Source organism: Montipora foliosa, chromosome 6, assembly GCF_036669935.1.
Source record: "Montipora foliosa isolate CH-2021 chromosome 6, ASM3666993v2, whole genome shotgun sequence".
Taxonomy (NCBI): Eukaryota; Metazoa; Cnidaria; class Anthozoa; order Scleractinia; family Acroporidae; genus Montipora; species Montipora foliosa.
In genome coordinates, this window is record NC_090874.1 from 10,276,147 (window position 1) to 10,290,125 (window position 13,979).

The 13,979-nt window shown below is 41.6% G+C and overlaps 1 protein-coding gene across 1 annotated transcript in view; it reads left to right on the plus strand.

Annotated features, from left to right (window-relative positions):
- The first annotated feature begins 6,856 nt into the window (after positions 1 to 6,856).
- LOC138005021 (corticotropin-releasing factor receptor 1-like) overlaps positions 6,857 to 13,979 on the plus strand; it is a 49,763-nt gene continuing 42,640 nt past the window's right edge. The window contains exons 1-3 of the mRNA XM_068851312.1: positions 6,857 to 6,979; positions 11,451 to 11,639; positions 13,740 to 13,808. Of these exons, the coding sequence (XP_068707413.1) occupies positions 6,857 to 6,979; positions 11,451 to 11,639; positions 13,740 to 13,808 (381 nt within the window). The remainder of the gene's footprint in view (positions 6,980 to 11,450; positions 11,640 to 13,739; positions 13,809 to 13,979) is intronic.

Consider the following 13,979-nt stretch of genomic DNA (forward strand, 5'->3'; position numbering starts at 1 on the left):
CGTAAACAAAAACGTCACCGATTATTCCATCTCGTTCACGTCCTACAATATGGGCGAAGTATCCTAAAATTAAATAGGTACGAGCGATTTCAAAGTTAAAGCAGATAATGAAAGATTCTCTGTTGCATGCTCACGTTGTCGTCAAAACCTAAAATTTGGTGATTTCACGTCGTCGTCATGCAGAGAACCGCAAAAATATAAGCAATAATACGTGCCGCACGTGCAGCACGATTATTTATGCTCTTTTAACCAATGATATCACTGTTTTGCGGCGTTGTCGTCGACGTCGTCGTCATAGATCTTAAGCTCCCTAATCAAGTAGGTGGCCTAAGTCACCTACTTGTTTCATTAGGCTGCTCTAATGTTTCTTATTCTTTCTGCTTTCGGTAATTTCAACTCAAGAAATTTCGTTTTGATTTTTAAGAACTCACGTGTCAAGACGAAGACGGTTTGCAGTACTTTGAAGGCGCCTCGTGGTCTGTTGGTGCTTGCATGCAGTGCTACTGTAAGAGTGGCTTGATTCACTGTTCAAGGAAAATAGTTCTGAAAAAGTTCCTGGAATTCATTCCTCTGCAAAATCGACGTATTGGTGCTCATGTTACGTTTACTGAAAGGTGTGACCAATCGGAGTGCAATGTAGCGCGATATACGGAAAAAAACGCAGATGTTTGTCACGGTGAGTTAATAGCAAGTTGATGTTGAGTTATAACCTGGTAAAGGAATTGTCTCTCCACACACATGCTCCCGGCTCAAATCTAATTAAATCAGGTTAAATCAGATGTTACTTTTTGATTGAGAAACTTTCGGTTAAATATAAGACTTTGAGTTTGAGTTTTCTTATTTAATGGCGTCCAGCTTGTAGGTGGAATGATAAACTTTACTATGACAGCGATCGCTGGAAAGAGAATGGAGTGGACTTTTACTGCGCCGGTGGTTCCGATGAAAGCCAGAGGGTAAGGCCTGGTTGCTACGTGGAAAACGAACGGGTCAAATGCACGGGAGCAATACCAGGTCAGTTCAATATGTTGTTACGTTGCTATTGATCTGGGCTCTCATTTTCCAATTATTTGGGGGTGAGGGGGTGGGGGAGAAAGCCCCGGAAAACAAATTCTTACTCTTAAGGAACAGGCATCTAGCTCAAAACTTTATGCCGTGGGATTGTCCGGGAGAGAGTGGTCCGGCCAAAGTAGGACCGTTATTGGTGACATTGACACGTATGGCACCTGTAACAGTCCTTCCAGAAAGACTCTCCCTCGGACGATCTTACTTCATCAATTCTCGCAGCCGCAGCTAACTTATGGTGGAGTAAAATGCAGGGAATTATTTCCTTATCATTATTGTTTGCCATTTGTCGGAAGATTGAAGTTAAGGGAAGTGATCATTAGATAACAGCAAGTATACCAAATACCAACTATACCAAAGAGCCTGAGAGTGAGAAATATCTTCAAAGAGAAGGCTGGAAAACAAAAGATTCGTTAAAACTTCAAATGGATTCTTATGTTCCGTTCTCTAACAGACATTCCTTGCAGAGGTACTACCCAACCTCTCCAAACAGGTTTACTTGGGAATTGTCCGTTCCCGTCCATCTGACTTAAAGCCGAAATTTTCGGGCTTTGAATAGTGAACACCGTTTATAAAGATTTGTCATTGCTGTGATATTACAGCTCATTTTCAAACTGTTACAATATGCAGACTGTTATTGCCAGTTTGTAGAAGCATAGACCCTATGCAAAAATGGCTGCCTTTAAATTGTTCTTTTGTTCATATTCAAAATAGCCCAACTAACCTCGTTTTTGAGACAAAAATTCTAAAGAATTTGTTATCCCGATCGAGGTTAGTTGGGCTATTTTGAATATGATCAAAAGAATAATTTAAAGGCAGCCATTTTTGCATAGGGTCTATGGCAAAGCTATCTTTTTGCTGCAAAAAACTAACAATTTCTACTGGTTTTTGTCACAGGAATTAGACAGCTGTCTCTTCTATCAAACGATGAACTTTTCTTGTGTGATAGTGGAGATGAAATCAGACCGATCAGCGCCAGATGCAATATTAAAAAAAACTGCGACGATTCGTCAGACGAGCGAAACTGTGAAAAATGTAAGAAATGACGTGTGCTTCACTCACAGGGCTGTTTAAATGAGAAAACTCATGTAAACACCCCGGGCCCCTCAGCTTACTTGAAACCATCTTTAGGTTGAACTGTGTCAAGTACCACTGAAAAAACAGCTACAATATTAAAGAAAGAACGGTGATCAATTGCGTGACGTGCGATCGCCTAATCAATCATAGACAGACAATGAAATTAGCCAATCATAGATCAAAGCGAATACTTGCCTACGGCGACAAGTGGGGAAAAACGCGTGTGAAAAAAACCACAATAAATCTCATGCTTCTTCTTACCTCCTCCCATAAGAGGCAATGCAGCGTATAATCTTTTTAAGGCAAGTACAAAAGTGTGACTTTGCAAAACCAAAGACACCGCAAAATTTAGCTGCTTTAAGTGTTTCCAATTGTTCTGTTGTTGTTTCCCAGACTACTGTCCTTATGTTATATCGCATGGAGTTCTGTGGAACAGGACACAATCGGGTAAACAAGTTTTGAAACCGTGCTCACTGGTTGACCCCACTTGGACAGGTAACGCCTTTTACATGCATCGTTTTGGTTAATGCCATTAGGGCCGTTAGGGCCATTAGGCCATTAGGGCCATTAGGGCCGACAACGGCTTACGACAGGCCCACGACATGATTTACGATTGTTGTGTACGTCAGAAAAAATGACGTAGCATTTTAAAACATGTGTTAAATTGCTGCGACAATCGTAAGTCATGTCGTAAGCTGTCGTGAACTTGTCGCATGCGACAAAAATCGTACCGTGTAAATCGGCCCTTAGAGAATTTCTGAAAAGACGGCTACGGCAACGTCAACGCCAAAAAGCAGTAATATTATTAGTTAAAAGAGAAAAAATTATCGTGCTACACGTGCCGCACGCATCTTGTATATTTCTCTTTGGTACTCAGTTCAAAACAACAACTTGAATTTGAATTGATCACATTTAAGGTTTTGACAACAACGTGGGCATACAAAAGTAAACCTTCCATTCTCTCTCTTTACTTCAAATCCATCCGTACCGATCCAGTTATAGAACAATTCGCACATATTTTACAGCATTAACAATATGGCGGAATAAAAGCATCCGTCGGGCGACGGGCCTACTCCATACCAGAGGAACAAAACTACTTTGTATGAAAATTTTCACCCAAAAGTCTTATTCAAATCGATATAATGCAGAATTGGTGGATTTTTTTTCGCAAATGAAACACAAGCTTATGATAACTACAGCGGAATGGAAGTGGCGAGAGGAAGATACGTGGTGTATTTTGTCATTTAGTGGTTATCTATTGCTTAAAATTATCTCAACAAGATAAAACTTTCAGGGTTAGGATTAGGGTTAGGTTAGGGTAACTGTATAATTACTGAACGTTTTATACCTTGTTTAAAAAAACCATCTAGTGGACTAACGCAAATCCTGCATTTTAATTGGCTATGCTATACTAGAGGACTATTCACCCTGAGTGGCGAAAAGCGTGACGCTCTCTTTCGTTTTAGTCCCAAATAAATGCTTCTTCAACTTGAATTTGCTAACTTTATTATTACCTTTTCTGTCCCGCTAGTTGGGTGATACTAAAACAATTAGACCTTTCGCCCTCAAGGGCCACAGGTCAATAGCCCATAAGGCTTCGCCTCATGGGCTATGGACTACGGGTCTAATTCTCAATAAGCCCATCGCCCGGCAAAATTTTACGCATTGTTTAAATTACATTTAGCCCTTGCTTGAAACAGTATAAATATAGAGCCCAGAAGATGGAGAATGAATGGGCTTGTAGTGAGGGAAAACATAGACAGTGATTGTAATGTTATGATGACCGTGAAAACTGTTAGGGGAATAAGAAAAAGGAGGGAAAGACAGAATGTTGGATAGGGTTCTTGGAATGAGGTGCGGGTTGCAGCTGCCGACGTGGCACTAGCAGCGCGGAGGCTTGGTGAGGTTGAAAGTGAAGGTAAAGTCCCATTACCCGAAAGATCGCCTATATTAACCCGCTAAGCCCTGATGTCAAAATGTCTATTGTGTCAACTGTTCTCTATGTATATGTTTGACACGTATAAGGAGAATTGGTTGCACTTTATAATGTGTTAAGGGTCTTTAGCGCTGGGGCACCCATTGGGGACAGTTCAGCTTATATTTAAATCGTATAGGTTGGTTTTTCTGGAAGAGAGGAAAACCGGAGTACCCTCTCCGAGCAGAGTAGAGAACCAACAAAAACTCAAACTACATGTAACGCCAAGTCTGGGAATTGAACCCGGGCCACATTAGATCGAGGCGAGTACTCTCACAGCTGCGCCAGAAATCATTTCATGTTCATTATTTCTTCTTTTTATTAGGAACATTTGGAAGTAACTGCACCGAAAACCATGGAAGAATAATATGGAATCATAATACTACTTGCACCTGCGAAAACAAAACCCTACTGGAATATTTCAAAAACAAGGTGGGTTAACAAACAAACAGCCAGTTTGCAGTCAGGCCGTCTTGCCCAGGTATTCTACTGTTTTCCAACAGTGTTTTACTTCTCAATCATCTTATGAACATTTTATGAACTTCACTGAGTACAGTTATTACTGAGCTTTCTATTTGTTACCCTTTCCCGAGGGGACCGGAAGCTCCAGCCAAAATCTAGTGGAACTTCAGCTTTACTAAAGCCGCTTTTACACGTTGAAACTTTTAGCACCCCGTTCAGACAAATTGCCGGGGCACTGACTATAATGGACGTTGTTCAGAAACACCAGTTTAACAACGCAATGTCTTCTTCCTCCGTCCACTTTGCACCGGCTGCCATTATCGTGACTGCATCACAGGGAAGCATGGGAAAAAGCACGGGAACTGACGAAGGCGTGTTCAGACAAGTTCTTGTTCCAGGGTGTCATGAAATTTCCTTTTTCCTTTCTTTTACCCCCTCACCCTTTAGTGCCATTTAGTTGTCGTCTTAGTGCTATTTTAGTTCGTTAGTATTTACCGTATTGCCGCGAAGTGTTATTTTTATTCCCTGGAGTATAGTATTGCCTCTGTTAGTGTTAATGAATTCCTTTTCTGTTGTCATGTAGTCACACAAAAATGTATGTTGTAATTTGAATGAATTAGTGAAGCTATATATGTGTAAAAGACGTGGGCGTTGGCGGCCAGTTGAAGAAGAAGGTAACAAGAAAGTAAGGTTTGGAGAGTGAGGGCAGATAGGAAGAGGCACAGAAAGAGAGAAGGAAGAGTGAAAAGAGAACACCGCTAAGAGTCATTAGTGGGAGCTGTTTGAACCCTTTTGTCCGCAGCAGCAGGGGAAGCAGCAGTGGCAACGGAGCTGAGGTAAGTGACCAGAAGTTTGTGCAAAAGTGACGACCAAAGGAAAGAGCTGAGAAAAAGTAAAAGCAACCAAAAGATGGTGCAGAAGTGGCCACCGAAAGGAAGAGCCGAGAAAAGCAAAAGCAACAGGAAGAATTAATGCAAACGTGTGAATGAAATTGTCAAGGAACAGCGGTTTGTTGGTTTGTTTGTTAGTGGGCTTGACTTTGAGAGGAACTGTGTAGAACCGAACTTTTAGCTTAATTTGTTTACCTGTTTTAGTTTAAGGCCTTTTGTATACTAATAGCAGTAATATTAAGAATAGTTTTTTTCCCCCTGTTGTAAATACGTTAATAAAACTTTGTTAATTAGGTGGTACATGGTAGTGTGTTGCGGGATCGAGGGAAGGGGTTTGGTATTTTTCTTTCTTTTCTTTTTCCTGTTATTTTCCCCAAGGGAGTCCCGTCGGCTTTCGTCACACAGGGACGGTGCCCGAGTAATTCCCTTAGAGCAAGAGATTATTGCGTAGAGGTAGTGGACACGGTGATCAAATGTTTGCTCTTGCACCAACAAAAAGCTATGTTCAGACTGGTGCCCGTTCCCGAGAACCAGACACGGGCACCTAGTCTGAACGGGGCCTTAGCTGAAACTAGTTCAGAAGAAGTTGCACAGTGTTACATGAAAGGCATCAACTTGTTCGGGAAAGATGAAACTGGTCTCGAAATGTTGTTACCAGATTACCGCAAACATGTTGACACCAGTTTCATGGCCTTGGCCGGTTTCTGATTGGCTTCCACAGCGTAGCGTAACAAAACCGAGAGAGACCAGTTTCGCGATGTGGTGTTACACGGTGAAACTCTAGTTTTTATTACCGCTGCGATCTTTGCGACCGTTGCAAAAGTAGAAAGCGGTTCTACTTTTCGTGAAACTTGTCTCACAACGAAAGATCAAAAAAGTTTCACGAAACCAACCGTGTTACACGGTGCAATGCCTCCTGAAACTTGTTTCGCAGCGCCGTTGCACACAAGTTTCAGCTAAAAGTTTCAACGTGTAACAGTGGCTTGTTCACGAGATATCATATGTGACAAATCACTAATCATTTGTATGACTTTTTTTCGTAACTATCATGCGTCGTCCCTGCCAATTGGGAAAATCGAACAATAAGTGATTACGTTTTTAGTATCGTTCGCTATAAAAGCGTTCGTCCACTCAGTTTAATTTTTGTTTTCGATCGAGTGCAGCCGTAGTCAACGTTAACCATTTTTAGCAAGGATCATAGTTTCCGCTTTAAACTCGTTTCGTTCGTTTATAGTTTCGCACTTCAAGGTCTCCGAGTAGTTTCATGTTATCAGTTAAGCCTAGAAGTAAACACATAAGTTGAATAAGTTAAGATATCGAATGAAAGAAATGTATATTTGAAGTGCGGGACATAGACGAAAGTTAGAAGTGATCAGTCCTCGATCGCACTATGTCTTATGTGAACAATTTCAGCAGTGGTCTGGGAATCCATGACCACTGTGATACCGGTGCAATGCTCTACCAACTGATATATGAAGCCACACAAGTGGGAGCAGGTCAATTTGTTGGGCTGGTGTGTTTTCGTGAAAGGAATGATGAATGAAAGGAATGTGTGTATTTGAAGTGTCTCTTGCAGCTGACACCTGAAAAGTTCAGGCGGCTTCAACGGGAGTCGAACCCATGACCTCTGCGATTCCTGTGCAATGCATTCCAACTGAGCAATGAAGCCACTCAGTAGGAGATGACAATTGCTTAATTTAATTTTCCAAATAAGTGCAAGGATATCTTCCATCTTTCATAAGTTAAGATATCGTCTGAACAACTAACTAGTCCTGCTGTATGAAGGGGTAGTTTCTAAAGAAACTGTGGTGCTGCGTCGGTGGGGAAGTAGTACACAAAAATTTGGTTTTATCAACGGAGTTGATAATGTAAATTGGCCACCGTACAGAGATTCTAAAAGCTGACGTTTCGAGCGTTAGCCCTTCGTCAGAGCGAATCGAGGGATTATGGGTTACGTGTAGTTTTTATAGTAGAGTAGGAGCTACGCTATTGGTGGTAACATGGCAACGTGAAAAATAGGAATATATTAGTTAAATGAAAAGCGTTCGTTAATACCGTGAGGATTAAGGGTGCCGATTTGAAAGATGAATTTTTGTTCCAGATTCTTGCGGCTTTGCGTCGTACCTAGATGTAGGGAAAGGCCGCAGATAGCCATGTGTTTTTTGGAGTGGTTAGGCAGATTGAAATGGCGAGCGACTGGCTTGGATGCATCCTTGTCATTCTTCTCAACATCGCGAAGGTGTTCGCGGAATCGGTCACCTAGTCGTCTACCTGTCTCACCAATGTATAATTTATTGCATAACGTGCAGGTTATGCAATAAATGACATTTGCGGAGGTACATGTGAAACGATCGGTGATCTTAACAGATCGCTTAGGTCCCGATATCTTGCTAGTGTTAACAATGAAAAGACAAGTTTTGCATCGTGAGCGCGCGCATTTGAAAGTGCCGGGTTGCTCGTTAGTTTTGAGCGCGCTTCTAACTAAAAAGTTGCCTACGTTTTTGTCGCGTTTGAATGAAATAAGTGGAGGTTGCGAAAAGATTCTACCAGTCTCGGGATCATTTTGGAGTAATTTAAAATTACTAAGAATGATGCTTTTGACTGCGTGATTATGAGGATGGAAAGTGAGGGTGAATGGAATTCTGTCATTCTTATCTTTTTGTGACGTTTGTAGCGATGACTGTCGATCAAATTGTTGGGCGCGATGATGGCCCGCTTTGACCACAGAGACAGGATAGCCACGTTTTTCGAAGAACTGGCACATCTCCTCTGATTTGCTGGAAAAATCGGAGTCATCACTACATAGACGTCGAAGTCTAAGAAATTGAGAATAAGGGATGGAGTTCTTGACATGTGATGGATGTGACGATGAATACAACAAATAACTGTGTGAATCAGTAGGTTTGTAGTGCACACTAGTACATAGCACGTTGCCTCTAATAGAAACGTTGATATCTAGAAAAGCCAATGAAGTTTCCGAAATTTCCCAGGTATATTTAAGAGCCGGATGAAAAGAGTTGACGGAGGTTATAAATTGATCGAGTTCTTCTCTGCTGGATGAAATAGCGCCGATGCAGTCGTCGATGTAACGGCCGTAGAGTTCAGGTTTGGGGCCGTTGTACTGACTAAAAAATTGGTGTTCAACATATCCTACAAAAAGATTGGCATAGCTAGGTCCCATTCTTGTGCCCATCGCTACACCATTAATTTGTTTGTAATAGTTGCCGGCGAATGAAAAACAATTAAGCGTTAAAACTAGTTCGGCAAGGCGGAGGAGTGTTTCCGAGCTAGGTTCTTTGACAGTGCGTTGATCGAAAAAGTGTTTAAGTGCTTGAAGACCTTCGCTATTAGGAATGACTGTGTATAGAGATGTAATGTCCATAGTGAAAATAAGTTTGTCTTGGCCGGAGAAATTGAAATCGCGGAAAATTTGTAGTGCGTGTGTACTGTCTTTAATGTATGATGGCAAAGATTTGACGATAGGCGTCATAATCCTGTCTAAGTAGCTAGAAATGAGTTCGGTGGGGCAACTACAGGCAGAAACGATAGGGCGACCTGGGTTGTTGGGTTTGTGAATTTTAGGCAAGAAGTAAATGCACGAAGTTCTAGGGGTGTTGATGATGAGATTAGTGGCAGTGTCCGGTAATTCCTGATTAACTATAAGATTTTGAATGGTGTCTTTGACAAGTTTTTGATTGTTGGAAGTGAGATCTTTAGGGATTTTGGCATAAAACGAGGTATCCGAAAGTTGCCGCAAAGCTTCTTTTTGGTAAAGGTCGGACCGCCAAACAACTACCGCGCCGCCTTTGTCGGCCGATTTGACAACTATGTCGTTGCGTTTACTAAGATTTTTAAGCGCCGCCCACTCTTCCGAGGAAAGGTTGGAAAATTTTCCAACCTTTCCTCGGAAGAGTGGGCGGCGCTTAAAAATCTTAGTAAACGCAACGACATAGTTGTCAAATCGGCCGACAAAGGCGGCGCGGTAGTTGTTTGGCGGTCCGACCTTTACCAAAAAGAAGCTTTGCGGCAACTTTCGGATACCTCGTTTTATGCCAAAATCCCTAAAGATCTCACTTCCAACAATCAAAAACTTGTCAAAGACACCATTCAAAATCTTATAGTTAATCAGGAATTACCGGACACTGCCACTAATCTCATCATCAACACCCCTAGAACTTCGTGCATTTACTTCTTGCCTAAAATTCACAAACCCAACAACCCAGGTCGCCCTATCGTTTCTGCCTGTAGTTGCCCCACCGAACTCATTTCTAGCTACTTAGACAGGATTATGACGCCTATCGTCAAATCTTTGCCATCATACATTAAAGACAGTACACACGCACTACAAATTTTCCGCGATTTCAATTTCTCCGGCCAAGACAAACTTATTTTCACTATGGACATTACATCTCTATACACAGTCATTCCTAATAGCGAAGGTCTTCAAGCACTTAAACACTTTTTCGATCAACGCACTGTCAAAGAACCTAGCTCGGAAACACTCCTCCGCCTTGCCGAACTAGTTTTAACGCTTAATTGTTTTTCATTCGCCGGCAACTATTACAAACAAATTAATGGTGTAGCGATGGGCACAAGAATGGGACCTAGCTATGCCAATCTTTTTGTAGGATATGTTGAACACCAATTTTTTAGTCAGTACAACGGCCCCAAACCTGAACTCTACGGCCGTTACATCGACGACTGCATCGGCGCTATTTCATCCAGCAGAGAAGAACTCGATCAATTTATAACCTCCGTCAACTCTTTTCATCCGGCTCTTAAATATACCTGGGAAATTTCGGAAACTTCATTGGCTTTTCTAGATATCAACGTTTCTATTAGAGGCAACGTGCTATGTACTAGTGTGCACTACAAACCTACTGATTCACACAGTTATTTGTTGTATTCATCGTCACATCCATCACATGTCAAGAACTCCATCCCTTATTCTCAATTTCTTAGACTTCGACGTCTATGTAGTGATGACTCCGATTTTTCCAGCAAATCAGAGGAGATGTGCCAGTTCTTCGAAAAACGTGGCTATCCTGTCTCTGTGGTCAAAGCGGGCCATCATCGCGCCCAACAATTTGATCGACAGTCATCGCTACAAACGTCACAAAAAGATAAGAATGACAGAATTCCATTCACCCTCACTTTCCATCCTCATAATCACGCAGTCAAAAGCATCATTCTTAGTAATTTTAAATTACTCCAAAATGATCCCGAGACTGGTAGAATCTTTTCGCAACCTCCACTTATTTCATTCAAACGCGACAAAAACGTAGGCAACTTTTTAGTTAGAAGCGCGCTCAAAACTAACGAGCAACCCGGCACTTTCAAATGCGCGCGCTCACGATGCAAAACTTGTCTTTTCATTGTTAACACTAGCAAGATATCGGGACCTAAGCGATCTGTTAAGATCACCGATCGTTTCACATGTACCTCCGCAAATGTCATTTATTGCATAACCTGCACGTTATGCAATAAATTATACATTGGTGAGACAGGTAGACGACTAGGTGACCGATTCCGCGAACACCTTCGCGATGTTGAGAAGAATGACAAGGATGCATCCAAGCCAGTCGCTCGCCATTTCAATCTGCCTAACCACTCCAAAAAACACATGGCTATCTGCGGCCTTTCCCTACATCTAGGTACGACGCAAAGCTGCAAGAATCTGGAACAAAAATTCATCTTTCAAATCGGCACCCTTAATCCTCACGGTATTAACGAACGCTTTTCATTTAACTAATATATTCCTATTTTTCACGTTGCCATGTTACCACCAATAGCGTAGCTCCTACTCTACTATAAAAACTACACGTAACCCATAATCCCTCGATTCGCTCTGACGAAGGGCTAACGCTCGAAACGTCAGCTTTTAGAATCTCTGTACGGTGGCCAATTTACATTATCAACTCCGTTGATAAAACCAAATTTTAGTCCTGCTGTAGATTGAAAGTTTTGCTTTCCTTTTACTTTAGAACGAAGGACTGAACTCAACTAATTTCTTAAATGTCTGGGAAGAGTTGGCCAGCGCAGGAAGAGCCATTCGATTCACCAACCCTAGAGTGTTCCATGATATGAACAAAGAGCTATTTAAGGTCATAACAAGCCGCTTTCTGACGCCACTTACTCTTCAAAATGCTGACACAGCTTTGCGATATTGCATGGTATGAACTTTTTATACATTCATGTGGTGCATGCACTTGTTTCCCACAAACAACTTGTTATGTAGAAGAAGAATTCCACGTATACGGCAAACGCGAAGATGCATACTTTCATGCTGAAGCGGCAACCGGCAACCCCGAAAAATGGCAGGAAAAGTATGGTCACGGAGTCACTTTTGCCGTTCGCATTTCACGTAAAAGTGATACTAAAAATCTCTCTATTTTCCAGATTGTAGCACTCAAAAAACGTCAGCTAGCATTTTTGGGAAGCTAATGGTTAGGCAGAAGTTTTTTAAAACTTTTTCAAGCGGATTCTTAAGAATCTCTCTTTGATCAGTCATCATTCATTAGTAGGAGCTAAGATATGTTTGTTGGGCGCTTCTGCATCCTTGCGTACTTCGGTTACTGTGCCTTTCATATACTTGTAGATTCTTGAAATGTCAATCAACAGTTGCTTTTGACACTGCGCCAATCGCTGCAACGAGACCAGTTGAAGGGTCGGATTCAGCGTTGTGATTGATTTTGATAATAATAATAATAATAACAATAATAATAATAATAATAATAATAATAGGTATTTAAATAGCGCTCATGTCCTAAAACTTAAGAAAGTATGCCCACGACCCCATATTCCAGTTTGTCCGTTTCCAACTTTTAGCGGTCGGCTAACTGTTAAACGAGACTTACTTTAGTGTAGGGTGAGGTTTTATTTAGATTATGTAAGTCGTTGGTCGGGAGGAAAGGAGTCATGTGTCCACCCTATTCTGGGTCCCAACCCTTATTTATGTACTGTGTGAACACTCACATATTCCTTTATCTCGACTGCCGTTTAAACTACTGGTCCGGAACTCGGACCTCTGCGTGACGTCGCACTAGTTTGCTGAAGAGATTGATGAGACATTAATTGATGATAACCAGTGTGGGATTATTTGGCCACAGTTGTGCCCCTCTTATCATTTCACCCACATCACGCATTTGATATAAACAAACATAGCATCTCTTAAAAAGGTGGGGTTAAAGGTCGGTTTAACAAGGAAGTAAAAAACCGAGCAAAGAAAGGTTGAAGCATGAGGAGGGGGAGTGCACCGGAAAACGGTGTCAGGATATTAACACGATGAGAACGAAAGCGAGAAGGAACGCACGATAAACTGAACTTGTTGTCATCTGAATTATTCCTTTTTCATTGGCTAGTTGTCAAAGAATGCCCACGCCCCATATTCCAGCGGAGAAATTTATTATGGCATTTCATAAGCTATTACAGGCCTCGAGATAAAATGACAGTATGGTCATGTCATAATGTTTGTTTTTAAAAACTAAGCTTCCCACATCGTGTGCTTTCTCGCGTGACTCCCAAGTGATTAACGTCGAAACAGAATTAAGGCTCAAACGGGATTTGAACCAGTGACCTTAGGATTCGATGATAACTTCAAGACTTCACATTCTCTTACCACTCCAAATTCCTCTCCGCTAACTATTGTGTCAAATGTAATTGAAAGCAACAAAAAGCGAATCCCGTTGATTGAGATTTAAATCTCAGAGTCGTGTGTTTGTAAAACACTCAATTCACTACTTGCACAATCTCATAATACACCTCTATTATCCCCCAAAACTTTTGCAGAACCAACAGGTGATCTGGTGACGTAATTCGGAGGACTGGGGAGAAAATTTAACGCCGAATCCCACAACCGCGCGCGGCCTTGAATGTTATTTCCGAATTCAACATGACAGAGGCGAGGTAAGATCTCGGCGGTTTCCACTTGAATGTTCGTTCAGTAACAGGAAATATGGAAGAAACGTAATGATCTGTTGAATTTTGGCGATGAAAATGCTGCAGGAAATTTGCAAACAAAACCTAAGGCCGCGCGCGGTTGTGGGATACGGCGTTAAGATTTTACTTCCCAGTCCTCCAAATTACGTCACCAGATCACCTGGCATTGTTTGCAATTTCTCCTGGGTCCCAAGAGAAGTTGAAAACAATGCCTATGCAGATTTATTTATTCATTTATTTTTTTTTTTTTTTGGGGGGGGGGGAGGTAAAAGAGGTGTATTATGGGATTTGTGCAAGTAGTGAATCGTTTCTGTCTTTGTTATGTTTCCTTTCAGAGCTTTATTGACACGATAATGGCGTCTCCACAATACAGCATTAATAACACCTTTTGTCAAGAGAACTTGGTAAGCTACGCCAAGACAGTGAAGCGAGAATATGAAATATACTTTAGAGCAGTGAGTGAGGTGAATAATCGAAAACACGATCGAATATAATTCCTATCTTGTAAGAACATGCGACAAGAAGTACAAAACACATGGTGCAAAAAAAGTCGTGTGCGAGTGTACATCCCCGGC